The sequence below is a fragment of the Anastrepha ludens genome, chromosome 6 (assembly GCF_028408465.1).
Source record: "Anastrepha ludens isolate Willacy chromosome 6, idAnaLude1.1, whole genome shotgun sequence".
Classification (NCBI taxonomy): domain Eukaryota; kingdom Metazoa; phylum Arthropoda; class Insecta; order Diptera; family Tephritidae; genus Anastrepha; species Anastrepha ludens.
In genome coordinates, this window is record NC_071502.1 from 4944816 (window position 1) to 4959502 (window position 14687).

The 14687-nt window shown below is 37.3% G+C and overlaps 1 protein-coding gene across 2 annotated transcripts in view; it reads right to left on the reverse strand.

Annotated features, from left to right (window-relative positions):
- The window catches only part of LOC128866683 (gamma-1-syntrophin), a 157645-nt gene that overhangs the window by 50843 nt on the left and 92115 nt on the right, over nt 1–14687 (reverse strand). For both annotated transcript variants that reach the window (XM_054107588.1, XM_054107587.1), the window contains 3 exons: nt 13967–14131; nt 13295–13479; nt 1882–2040 (listed from right to left, as the gene is read on the reverse strand). In XM_054107588.1, the coding sequence (XP_053963563.1) occupies nt 1882–2040; nt 13295–13479; nt 13967–14131 (509 nt within the window). The remainder of the gene's footprint in view (nt 1–1881; nt 2041–13294; nt 13480–13966; nt 14132–14687) is intronic.

The following is a 14687-nucleotide window of genomic DNA, read 5'->3' on the forward strand; positions in this document are numbered from 1 at the left end:
ACAACGCGCGTGCTGTATATTTAAGACAAGCACAAAATTAGTTTAGCTTGCGCTTTGAAATTTATAAACTTAACGTAGCTTATGGCTCAAGTTAAGGGTAATGCAATCGATATGAGAATATTTTCAGCAGAATTTAGAGTTGTAGTGACAGTCGGCGCTGCGTTGCCTTAACGACCCGACGGCCATGGACTGCCTCTTCAGCGGCATTGCTCCAAAAATATCAGGGTCACATTTTGTGCTGCTCCAGTAACAATAAAACTGAAATCTAAGTCCATTTTCAGCTCGATCACGACCATACGATACTTCGAATACTTGAAATTTGTGCCTGCATCTTATTATTAAGTTGAGTTTGTGGGACATTTTTTATAATTGGTGAAATGAATCTGTAGGGTAGGGTATACAACAACTTAGGGGAGAGGCTGTCACTGTCAAGGTTCTTTGGGCTACCCTGCTATTACGAGGAAAAAAAAATCTCCCTGTATAAACACCGTCTAGTGAAACTGTCTTCAAATGGAGTTGGTAGTATTCAAAATAGTGAGCTATACCAGTTTTATGAGGTATAATCGTACTCGATAGCGGTGAATCTTGCGCGATAACTTTGCTGTTGCTTTCACATGCAAATTTCTCGTCAAGTAAGCAAAGTCCAGACATAGCGAGCAGAGAAGTGGCGAAAAGAAGGCGCCTAATTTAAGCTGTAATAAAGATAACTAAAAAAATAGTTTGAAACCCATTAAAGACAGTCGGCTTTGGTGTCGCACTTTCTTGTGAAAAGAGTTTTCAAAGGTATTGATTCAGTTTATTGTTTTACATATTAAAAATCGGCATTAAAATATGCTTTAGTCGTGAAGGTCGTATTGTAATAAACTGGGCCCATAAAAATACTATCAGTAAATTTGTGCATTCAACCAAGTGATATACAAAAAAAAAGTTGATTTCCGGTTGTCAATAAATTAACATGACACAATTTCCATATTTGAGAGTATGCGAAAATCCGATAAATAATGGCTTCAGATAACCTCACATCAGTTTATTTGCCGTTCCTGTTGATTTTATATGAAAGATTTAAAAGTAATTGCTATGAAATAGAAGCTTTATGCTTCGCTCGTTTGTCAAATAAACCGAAAGCGAGTGGAATCTATAAAACAAACAGAAAAACAAAAACAAAAAAATGCATATAGCTAAAGCGTATAAAATATGAATTTATCAAATTCGCCGGAAGCGCACGGCATGATTGCTTGCAGGCAACGGATTCACTACCTCTACGTCCAATTGTTCTCCATGTGTAGCTACGTAGCACTTTAAAGAGGACAAAATTTGCATATCAGTTTTTTATAGCAGTTTTTATCATTTTTTGTTGTAAAATGGATTCAGTTTTTTCAACAGCGTAGTCGACCACACGTTGTTGTTATTGTCGGTAGTTGCTAGTGGAATGGTGCAGGTGGCAAAAATGCATGGATTTGTTGCCGATGGATTTGCCACAGCTATGGAACGCAAATCGCTGAGCGTAAACATTCACCGTCCGTCAAATTTGGAATTTTGAATTCACTTCCTTTTCAATATGGCCATAACGGAGCGAAAAATGTGTCAGCAAAAGCAAGTGGTTTATTGCGTTTTTTCGCTTTTGCTTCAATCAGAGAAATATGCTAAATAAAATACGGGCATATGCACATATGATTGCATGAATCCGCATGAACGCAACATAATATATAAGTTTTTTTTATAGCTGCACTCCATACATACTAATGCTTAAAATTTTGTTTAAAACTGTGCAGCAAAACTAAGTTAATAAAGAAATTGGGTCAGTTGCCTTCTAATGAAATTCACAACTTTTTTTCATATTTCTACGTTTCTATTTGCGAGCCTATTCGATTGTGCACTTACCGGTGGTGTTTCAAAGAGCATTACTTCAGTGCCTTTCAGTACCAGAAAGCGTGGCTTGTAGCTCTGCCAAGAGATGTTGTTGTTGATGACACCCTCATTCACCCAGCCCATATATTCGATGCGTTCGCCTACGGCGAAATTGCGGTTGTAAAGCTTCATCTGCAAAAGTGTGAGTAAGAGAGAGAGAGAGTGAGATAGATCAAAAGAAAGCAAATACGCATTTGGTTATATTTCTACTATTCAGTAGTTGATAAAAAAAAGGGTTATATATACATAAATCAATAATAGGACCGACATGGACATACGGACAAAAAATATGGGGATCTTTCCGTAAATAAAACCTACAAATTATACAGAGAAGTCAATTTAAGATACTAAGAACGCAGATTGGTACAAAAGAAATCACGATATTCACCACGACCTCGGCATAGACACAGTCATTTAAATAGTAAAGAGAAGCAGCAGAAGCATATCTTACGACTAAACTTCTATCTTGCACAAGAAACTAAAACTGAGGCTAATACCGGGAATGGAACATCAACCAAGAAGACTAAAGCGCAAAACTCCCACTGATCTTGCTCGTATTTTAATATAAATCTAATTATAGAAATTTATGCTACTAAATACCACCATAGCCAATAATATTTACTTATTGTTAATACTAACAGATATTAATTTATAATGGAAGTAATTAATTTAAAAAAATATTTTATTTAAAAGTATATATATGTGTTAACATTATATTATATCTTATTTTTATTCTTGTTTCTTTTTACATAAAGAATAATTTAATTATGACCAAAGGGTCGTCGACCTTTGCTCCCTGCTCAAGATTTTTTTGGCTTAGGATTTATTATCTACTTAACGATACTATGCGTATATTTTGAAAGCTGTTTTTTTTGTTCGCAAAGTCGATGGCGGCTGTACCGATTTTATTTGAAATTTCGGTAAGCTAACATACATGCACACATAACAGCGCTGCTGCAAATCACAAATGAGAGGGCTCTACTGCTGTTAAGGCATACGCAATACAAAACAAGGCACCAGTCATGTAGGTGTTAATGTTGGTGTTGTTGATGTAGTGTTGACTCTTATGGAGATGGAGAAAAAATGAAGAGAACTATGCTGAGCCGTTTGTTCATGCGAGTATATGTTTTTTGTTGTTGTTGTTTTATTTTAGTTTCAGTAAATGAACACCACTATTAATACAAGAACGCCTATCGATGGACATACTCGTATAACAACGGCGAAAGTGCGTACTCAATTATAATAAACCACATAATTCTGTTAGAAATAAACAGAGCTGAGGAGGTATTATTTACCTCGATAGATGAGTCTGAAACTAACTGTTTATCTCGTCGAATTTTTAAATATCCTGAAAAATGCAAATAAAACTACAAATTGTTGCTTTTTCTCTTTTAAAAATGTGTTGTTAAGTATTTAACTTTATACGCAAGCGGAGCAGTTATTAAATGCAGCATACGGAATCACAAGATCCAAAAATGTATGGTGAAAAATATTTTGAATTATTTTATGAGAAGTACAGCGAGAAAAATCTTCTTGGAACATATTAATCTATTTCTTCTTTCAATAATTACAATATTTTGATCCTTTCAGAAAAAATGGGCAAAAACTAAGAAAACAGATCTACAACAATCTGTGTCGTAAAATTTCGATTCGTTATCTCTGCTTATATAGGGCGATAATTAATTAAAGGGTTAACTGAAAATATATAATTTCCTCAAGAGTGATAGAAAAGAGGTGGCGCCTATCAGAGAGCGCGTGACGTCTGACTAGCCTAGTTGTGCAGTGTTCCCAACTCTTTGCGCTTCGCAATATATTTAGTGCAAAATGCGAAAATTTTTGATTTTGGTGTTTGCTTATTTTTTTAATTTGAAGCTACCAAAAATGTATTATTATTATTATTATTAGAAGGCCATTACGCACTGCGACCAGAGCTGATCTATTGTGAAAGGCCTATTTTGTAACCCTAGAGTGTTAGGCTTTTTAGAAATTTTAGCACAGTTTTGGGTTTGTTGTTCCAAAGATTGCATGGAGATACTACGATACCACCACCAAAAATGTAAGTTAAAAAAAAATTTATAATTAAAAAAGGGCTTAAAGTTTTCATTGCTATTGAACATTTATTATTTCTTATAAAATTTTAAGTTTTGAAAGTGCAAATCTAATTTTGTGCTCGTTTTGGGGATAAACAATATATTGGATCTTCTTAACATTTAAAATCGTTTAGTAAGTTTTAAAAAAAGAATGTACTGAACACGAATTAAAGGGGTGTATACAAAAAAAAAAAAAAAAACAGCTAATATTGAAGAAACCATGACGACTTTTTTGAAAAAGGAGTACCTTATCTTGTTATATAACCTTAAATATAACAAAAAAGTGTTTTTCGGCCTTTTTTAAAGAAATTATATTATCTTACCATAAGTTTTAAATACAAGGATTGATTTCAAGGATTTTTCAATACAGTTTATTGCACATAATCATAACTCATTATTTAAAAAAAAACCCACGCAGTAAATATAATTTGTGACGCATGTAAAGTTCTTTAAGTAATTCAATAAAAATTTGGTATTTTCTTCTCTATAAATGGGCGATTTAGTGATTTTTTGTATCCAAAACTAGGCAACACTGCAGTTGCAAGAGAGAGAGATTTCACTGCTCGCTGGAGAAGAAGAAGCACAAACTTAGAAAAATGGCGAAGAAACGACTCACAAAAATAAAACAGGCCACATGCGGGAAACAAGTCTAAACTGTTGGTTGAGACTCATTTCGTCACTCACGTGTGGATTTGTTAACGATTTTAGTTCCATGTTGTTCAGTGCTGAGTGAATATGGAGCGTGGAAAAAAATTAATGATTACAATGTATGGTATTTATTTGTGCGTGAAATGAAGGGAGGAGAGGAAGAGGAAAAACAGTCGTTCAACTTGGGAGAGGGACTGGTTTAAAAAGCTAAAGGTTTAAAGATGACTATTCGCATATAATTTTTTTTTACACTTTCTATATTAGCGTTTTTTCTCATCTATTTCTTTATATTTCCTAATAAAATTTACCACGACTTTATTTATGATTTTAGTGTTTATATTTATCACTCTAATTTTTCCTGGGTTTTGAAAAAATCTATAACTTCCGAAATTTCGTTTGAAGTGTAGAAGCGATTTTCTTACGTGTGAACTTCCTCGTATTAAATGAAAGTAGTCAAAAACAAACGTTAAAAGCCAAGAAAGGATAGTTTGGGGTTTTTCAATGCCTAGCATCAGAATTTATGCAAAAACCAGAAAACCAAAGGCCTTTTGGCTTTAACCGATTTTTACATACTATGTACCTAGTATTTGCAATAATCAATAGTCAGCCAAAATTATAAAAAAGCAAGGGCGTATTATTTTAAAATTTCATATGTAAGGGCATTGCAAGAAACGAAATTGTAGATGAAAATGCCAAAAGCCCTGTTCACATACAATTCGAACAAGAAAACGATATACTGCAACTCTGAAAGATGATCTACAATGACATCTCTGCGGACATGAAAACACGGATAACAGGAGGTGTAATAATCTAGCCACTTGTAAAACCGCGAAAATCATGTATACACAGAGTGCAGAAAAATACGTCAGATTCGTACTAGCCCCGCCTAGAAAGGAAAGCAGAACTATCGTAGGTATACTGACAGGCCACAATTTGTTAGCGGCACACGCATACAAGATGGGAATTGCAAAAAATGATAGCTGCAGATTTTGCAATGAACTAGAAGAGAAGGAAACTCTAGAATACCTTGTATGTTCTTGCCCTGCATTAGCTGGAACCCGAATAAAATGTTTAGGAGCTCTACAATATGAGAGGTTAGAATGCCTCTCGGGGTTAGAGCTTCAGAGATTACTTAGATTCTCAAAAGACGCAGGCTTATTACAAGAAGCCTACTACAAGGACACGTAAGTGTCAAGCTCCATTTGGTACCACTAAGCAACAATAGGTCTATGTGATGGCTCTCAGCCAGCCAGGTCAACCTAACCTAACCTAATGCGATTTTTCAGCTATTTGTAGCATACACTTTTTTTTATAAAAATTCAATGGGCCATAAAAGTGCAACTCGAGATTTTTTAGAGTGAAATTTTGGTGAATTTTTGACTTTTTTTTCTAATTTTCATAGTTGTTTGGTTGAGGTGTCAGAAATTATTTTTCATGAAAATAAATTTGTATAAAATAAATAAATTTGAAAATTTGTCAATAAGCCCAGGCGCTATAGTTATATAACGCAGTGTATGCACCTAAAATAATTAAAATTAAATTCCTACTTCTCATTCTTAATGCTTGAAATGATTTCACCATCTGCAATCGAAAAAGTCCAAAGAATCCAAGCTACCCATATCCAATAATTCATATGGAAGACATATGCACACCCTCTTTCCTCCGTCATCCTCAAACGAAAAATGTAGTTTTAAAAAAATATGTCTATTAATTAGGGTGCCCTGTCAGACGTAACTGCTGATATTCTCATGCCACTAACTAACGAATTAAATCCTTGATTTATACATTTTACAGTGCTGGTGTAGCAGATATTTGTTGTTGCCTTATTTATTACCAATTTTTCCGTATTTCCTTCCACATATTTGTTTTTTCACTGCTTCGGCTTGTTATCGGCTTGTAACTTTTTCCATTGACTCTCAGCTGGACTTTTCTGTTGGTCTTTTTTGTTGTTACTCTTTTTGTGCTGTTGCCACAGACCACAGCCGTAAACAAATACGTATGTGTGTATGTATGTGTAATATTTTATGGACAAGGTATGAATGTACTCCGGTTGTTGGCGGTACGTTTCTACGTTTCAGAATGTGTTACTTTTGCTGAATTGCTGCATTTCCGGTTGCTCAGTGTGGGCAACACATACGAAAAACATTGCCGCTCACCCAATGTAAGCCAAAGAGAGAGTTTTTTTTTAAATGGAATATTTTTTTACAAATTTTCTCTAAAGCTTGAAACATTTATGGTATTTATTGATAGAAATATTGGTTTATCTCTTCAATGCCAAAAACTAATGAATTACTTCTAATTGAAACACACATCCATATAGAGGCGCTCACATTAATAGCAGTCCGACAAATTGCAAAGTTTCGACTACTTTCTCAATGTTTAAATATTTTATTTTTCTATATAAAAATACGGGTCATACTACAACAAGAACCATTAATCCATGATTCTAAACAGTGTACGATATTTTGAAAAATTCGTACAATTTTCATTTCCAGCTTTTTAATCAGAATTAAACAAAATTTGTGTGCGCAGCTTTGTAGCTCATTAAATTTTTTTCAGTGATTCGAAATTCGCGCTGATTTTCAATAATTTCTTTGCCGGTGTATTATAATAATTTTTTCAACAAATTTTTTTTTATGCCAGCAAATGCGGAACACTGATATAATAAAACGAAAAATATCAAAAATAAACGCGAATCTTGCGCTGCTTTAAATATATATGCAAATTTTACTAAAATTTTGTGGGTTACAAAACTGCATACCGCTAATTTTTCAAAAAATTCTTCTTAAAAATTGGAAATTTTGATGAACATTTTTTGAATATTTTAAAACTTTCTCCAGAGCTTAAGATTTTTGTTTGTTTTCGTCCAGGCAACTAGCAAGTGCAGCACTCAGACATTAATTAAGTCCATGTTACTACACTCGCATTCCATTTTTAATTTTATTTAAATCTACTCGACCCCCGAAGAAATCTGAGTAGATCTTGTGGTGCCAAGGAGCCAAGGTGGTCGCTTCGTCTTATCCTCCTCTTCACAAGCTGGTCAGAGTGCACACCGTCTGCGATGCCCACCTTTTCCATGTGCTTTGCCCATAGAAAGTGGCTGGTCATCAATCCAACCAGCCTCCTACAGTCCCCTCTGCTTAGTGACAGGAGGAACTGCAACAGTCGGTCGGACATGACAGGTAACATCAGTTTTGTCCTTAAGCTTAAGTTAGATGACATGGACGTGGTCGCATTTGCAGGCAGTTAACACCGCATTTTCTCCGAACTTCATACAGATCTCTTTATCTGCAAACTGGAGTTTAAGTGTCGTATCAGGCCAGTCTATCCAAGTAGGCGGAAAAATCTGCACCGAAGCTGAATACTGCAAGAGGGAATCGGGAGTCGGAGCAGCGGTCGTTTCTAAATCAGCCAATTTACATATTTCCTTTAAACTACTGCATACTGCTAGTGCTTTTCAGCCCGAAGTCTTTGCGATCCTGCAGGCATGCAAAAATATAATATTAGGGAACGTGGGAGTGAGTGAGACATTTTTCAGATAGTTTTTCCGGTAGTCAAGCTGCGATCAGAGCAGAACGAAATTAGTAAACTCCTGCAAGGAGGAGATGAAATCTCTTGGGTGTGCAGGTAACATTTCCCTAATCTGGGTTCTAGGACATAGGAACATAGAGAGAAATGAAATTGCTGATGAGTTGACTGAATTGGTTTCAGAGGTCTTCTATCCAGTCATTGGCATCCCCCTCACTGTTGTTAAAGGGAAATTGCAAAACTTACTTCTCAAGAAAGCGAAAAAGAGACGGAGCTCTTTTCTTTGTTTGCTATTTCGAAAACCTTTTAGCCCAAGTACAATAGACGCGGGACTCTGAAAGACCGGGGAACTTCTCGCCATTCAATTTCGAAATTCGTAGCTGTGTTAACCGGGTATACGATCGGCACACATGCAGGAAAACTACGTTTATCGTTTAATCTCGAAAAAGCTTTGAGGAACTTTCCAAGAAGGAGACTACTGAGCACTTTCTCTGTGAGTGTCCGAGTTTGGCAGATAGACGATTAGGGTTACTGGGTGCTTCTTTCTTCGACAGCTTGGAGCAGTGCGCCAACCCAGATCCCAACAATCTCCTCCATTACATTAACAACACTGCTTGCCTGTAGATATCTTCCCGTTGGAGGTCTCAAAACGGCGCTTTAGTGCTACTTGGGGAGTGCCAGGTTGGTCCTCCAACCATTTCACATACCTAGCAACCTACTTTAAGCCATATATTTCTATATTTATTTGCTGGTAACATAACTGTCAATAGTAATATTACAATTAAAGAGTACTAGCATGGGCTATCGGCATTAAATTAGGGTGGTTAGAAAAAAAAAAATCTTCCCAGCCTCCAGAACTGTAGAAAATGGGGAAATCATACCCATGCTTCTTGATTTTGAAATTGGATCGCAGACATTGTTTCTCACGAGGTTTTTTAAAACAATTTTTATGTGACTTTTATTTAGAAGGTAAGACCACAACTGAATTTTCAAAAAAATAGGCTTGAATGGAGCTCATTATTTATCTTCACTTCTTGTAGATTGCCTAATTCTATTTCAGAAATATTAAAAAAATGTATATCCCGATTTTCGGTATAAGTTTATTTTTCGTTCATAGATCAAAAACTTTAAAAATAAATATGCATCAGGGTTTCTAAAGGGAAATATTCTTATTCGATCAAAAAAATTTTAGTTTTAACGCTTTTACCGCAACTCTATGAAAATGCATTTTTCTCATATAAAATAAATTTGAAAATTAAAACCCTGGCCATACCATAAAATATGAATAAATTTTAAAATACAAAAAATGGGAGCGCGTATATTTTTGGACTAACCTAATATACAGGTATACGCCATTAAAAGCTCGCCATTGCTTGCCTAAGGACAAAACTATTACAAAACCTCTTGCTGTAATCAGTGTTACAATGCGGTTTACTGATGGGCCCAAAGTGCAAGACGGCAGTGTCGGACTACACTTCAAAAAGGCAATTGCAATGGGAAAAACAATTTTTATATTTCAGCCCGAGGTCAACGCCTTAGAGCTATGTGCCAGATAATGTCTTCGCAGAGGCACGCGTGAATCCAATATCAACATTCCCTCTGACAGTCAAGCAGCGCTAAAATCGCTAGGCAGCTTCTCATTCCATTCAAGATTGGTCTGGGAATGTTTTAAAGTTCTACAAAACGGTAGCATCAAGAAACTTTGTTACTCTGATGTAGGACATGAGAGGCATGAAGGAAATGAAATTGCAGACACCTTGGCGAAAAAGGTGCTGAACCTTTCATTGGTGCTGAACCTTTCTGCGGGGTAAACAACAGCCCCTATAGTGCCTTTTTGCGTGAGCGAGAACAACAAGGCTTAATCGAGTACTGGAGAGCCCAAGTAGGTACGCGGCAAGCGAAAAGACTCATTGATCCAGAACGTATAAAGGTAGAGGCAATCCTTAGCCACATAAAACCGTACACTGAACCGCTAACAGAACATTGTAAACTCAATTTTTCCAACTGAAAAAAAAAAAAAATGGCGTGGCAGAAACTGATTCTTGTAGACTTTGTAAAGAGGCACAAGAAACAACAAAACATGTTCTGTGTACTGCACTGGCACGACGCAGACTAAACTATCTTGGCAGCCGGGTTATAAATAGATTCACACCTCCTGGTAGAAATTAAGCCTACAGCAGTTTCAGGATTTATTAATAGCCTAAAAACTGTTTAAGTAGGCTACTTGGCTGCACAATATACCTTTTTAGGACAAACAGCTATTTGATAATAATAAGAATAATGATAATGTTTCAAGCACACAGTGGTTTTAGAATCCGGACCAACTGTATGACAGCCACGCGCAACCCATTCAGCCTCGGCAGCCGCAATACTGATAACAAATACCAGTAACAAATTGCTTAATGGGTAGATCTTCCATTAAAACAATGTTAGTTTGGAAGAAACAAACTGCATTTTACCTTTTTCCATATTTCGCAGCATCCATCCTTCTTTCTTCATAGAAATGCAGAAATTATTAAGTACACATTTATTTTTACACAACTTTGTACTCAGCGAGCGGTGAATGGTGTGTGTGTTTGTGCTTGCTGTCATACTCACTCGCCAATACATGCACGCACTTGTGTTGTTGTAGCTAAGCATACGGACACTTCTGTGGCAACTGCGTTGATTTATTACTGCAATAAAGGGACCATAAGTGCGCGCAGGTGAAAGTTGATCCTTATTGCTTTGTATTCATGCCGTCAGTTCTATAGCTCGTTCGTGCACACATTACGCAGCACTTCGTATCGCAATTCATGGCATCGATGTGTTCATGATTTTATGAATTTTTTCTCACCGCCTCGCGTCAACTTTTAGCTCGTCGCTATTATTTATCCCAGTCATTATTTGAGTTTCTATCATCCTCCTGAGGATATGCTCCAAGTTTACTTACACACATACACACATACATACATACAGACATACATACATATCTTCATACTGTCGTAACTATGGTTTTTATACGCTTTTTTGCCGCTGGCAGATTGCAATCAACCGTTGTTGCTGGAAGTGTTCATAAAACTTTGCTTGAGTGCTGAAAGAATCCTTTTGTCTCTTTGTTGTGGTTTAAGTTGATTATACTATGAAATAGTGCAAGTGTGGACTTTGGTGCTCTCAGCTTCTGTGCTTGCAATTACGCTAATTAATTTGATGGCGAGGACAATGAGCTTCGGTGTTTGGGAAACTAGGTTGACGTTGCACAAAAGTGTTATAAGTGTGAAATTATGATGATTAAAATTTTAGGGTACATAAAGCCTATAGAATGTGGACATTATAAAATGTGGGATATTGGCCTACTGAAAAAATTATTATTTATATTTTCTTGTATTACGTGCGCAACTAAGTTCTCGCTGTTTTTGTGATGAAAATACAACTTTATTCTGAAAAAATGGTTACAAGGGAATCATTCAAAGTATTGCTCATCGCTGCTTACTGCTTTTTCCCCATCTTTCTGGTGATCTCCTATACCGTCGCGGTAAAACTGTTCTAAAGCATCTTTTGAGGCTATCTACGGATCAAGCTATTTTTTGATGTCTTCATATGAATGGAACTGCTGGTCAGCTAGACGATGCGCCATCGATCGGAGCAGGTGATAATCGGACGGCGCAATATCTGGAGAATATGGCGGGTGGGGTAGGATTTTTCATTTCAGTGTTTCCAGGTAGGTTTTAACGGGTTTGGCAATGTTAGGCCGAGCGTTGTCATGCTGTAGAATAACTTTCTCATGCCTTTCTATTGCGGCTGCTTCTTGCGCAGTGCTCGGCTCAATCGCATCAATTGAAGTCTATGCCGATCCCCAGTGATGGATTCACGTCATTTTAAACGTTCGTAATAAATTACACCAACTTGGCCCCACCAAATATGTACATAGCATAACCTTCGCAGCGTGAATATTCGGCCGAGGCGATGACGTAGAATCATGACCGGGCAGTCCCCATGACTTTCTTTTCTTTGGATTGCTGTAATGAATCCATTTTTCATCACCCGTCACGATGCGATGAAGAAAACCCTTACTTTTTTGCCGCTGAAGCAGTTGTGCACAGGCGAAAAAACGACGTTCAACATTCCTTCGTTTTAACTCTTAAGGAACCCGAGTCCCCTGTTTCTGAATTATTCCCAAAGCATGCAATAGCTTGGAAATGGATTGGCGGGTAATTCCTAATACTGAAGCAAGCTCTTCTTGCGTTTGACACGGATCCTCGTTGAGCAATGCCTCCAATCCGACGGAACCAATCTCGGCACGTTGTTTCACTTAAAGCAGCATTTCCATACACTTTTTGTAGCTCTCGTTGCGCTTCAGCCGCCGTTTTTTTCGAATGAAAGAGGAAAATCAACACTTTCCGCAAATGACGATTATTCGGCACAAAATTAGACATTTTCACAAAACCAAAAGTATTTGATACCAAAACAAAATCACTAATGTGTCGAAGCAGTTTCTTTACCATATATCTAAGCTAGGTTTATGACGTTTAGGCTATGTTAGAATCAACTAGCACACACTGCTGGTGGCATCTATTGACAAACAAAAAAATGAACGGCCCTATGACCGCTTATGGGTAAATGCGTGCATCCGATAACTACTTCGTAAAAGTCGTTCAAACTTGGAGCATATGTTGATTAACACCTGGGTATGTGCGCGGGTCTATGAAGCTTAGTCCGAATCGAATTTTGCCTTCCTCCCTTTTTTCATTCCTATTTTTTTCAATCCTATTCCATAAACTAAACCTAATTTTTCAGTTTTGTTGAAGGTTGAAGTTTCTAATTTTCTCTTAGTTCTTGTTCATAGCTCCTCCAAAGCGGTGTCCTGGCAAAGTTACACTCAAAATTTTAGTACAATCAGTACTTTGTAGCGTTCTTTATAATTTGGAGCACCCTAATTAAGTGTATTTGTTTTTAGTTGTAACTGTTTCAAACCTTCTCACAAACGTAAGCGTAAAAGCGAAAGAGCAATGACATCTTAATAAGCTTACATAAGTAACTACATATAAAATCCCAGCTGCTTGACTTATTCTAATCCTTTGAGCACTTAATTATTACAACAAATACAACAGCGCATATAAAATTATTGTAGTTATACTCACTTGTAAGTGCGTCAATCCAACAACATTATCGGTTATCAACTTAAGCCATTGACTGAGAATGGCCAAATCATCACAGTGTATTATGCCAGTCGAGGCGCCATTAAGGCCGCGTACTTCAAACGCATTGGGGCGTAACTTATCGGTGCCGTAGATATAGCGCGTTACATAGGCCATCATCAGCGGCACTGCAGCGCAGAGCCCATCCAAACGTTACGGGGAGAAGATGAAAACCATTAAACGTAAATGGAAATGTCAAGTGCAGCAACAGCCAAGCGAAGCAGCAGAGTGCCATGAGCGCCCGAGTGTACAAACGGCATACAAGCGAAAGAAATTTGAGAGGTGGAAAAGACGAGTAAGAGCACGAGAAAAAGTTAATTAAAAAGGCAATAAAAGCAAATTACAAAACACAATTAGAGCTGAGCAAATAATTAAGAGTTTCGCCAACTGCAAATTGCAATTTCTCGCAGCACGCAGATAATTTAATGCGCGTGCGAGTGTTTTTACGCCACTGCTCACGTGTGCAGCGCACACACACTGCCACCAGCACAAGCACTCGCTTTTTAACTAATTCGCTCACGTTCGCGTACATATGAGAACATAATGAATACTACAGCGTTGCATTTATGGTAAAGAAAGCAAAACAAACGAATATACGGACATATAATGGCTTACCTGCCACCACTTCCACCCATTTCTTCTCCGGTTCCGAGCAAATTGACATCGGACGACTGCAGCTGCGACTTATTGTGCCATTATTTACCGAGGACTTGTAGCCTTCGTCAGCCTTTAATTCCGCACATGTTGCATCATTGTCCGAATCGGGCGTCTCCTTGGCAACTGCAATGTGAGCAACAGCAACAACAATAATGAGTACCAACACAGGTGCATTTGCGTATGTAAATTGCACGAAAGGCAACAGCAAATGAGAGTGGAAAAAAGAAAAAAAGAGAGATAAAAAAATTCTTGAAAGCAAACAACAGAGTTAAGATTGAAAGCAAAGCAGTGCAGGCAAATCAAATGCCCGCAAATGTATGTGTGTGCGCGTGTGTGCAACTCTCTTTGTAATGTAAATGTACTTTGAAGTATTTGCGTGCAGGAAAAAACGCATTCACGCGCACACATATGCACGTACGTACGTGTACTATCATGCCCATATTTGTCAAGGCATTAGTGAGTTGTCGGTTGAAGAAATGACAGACAGCAACAAACAGTTGGAAGGGAGGATACCACTGCAAGGATGTGCATAATAGCCCAACAAAGAAATTTCCTGCAACGCTCCAAAGAATGCTATTCGATTTGCATAGCCGTCGCTCCGCAACAAACGGCTTTCCCAACTGAAAATTTCACTTAATTCAGTTTATTTTTCATCCACACACAAACGAATTCGAAGCGA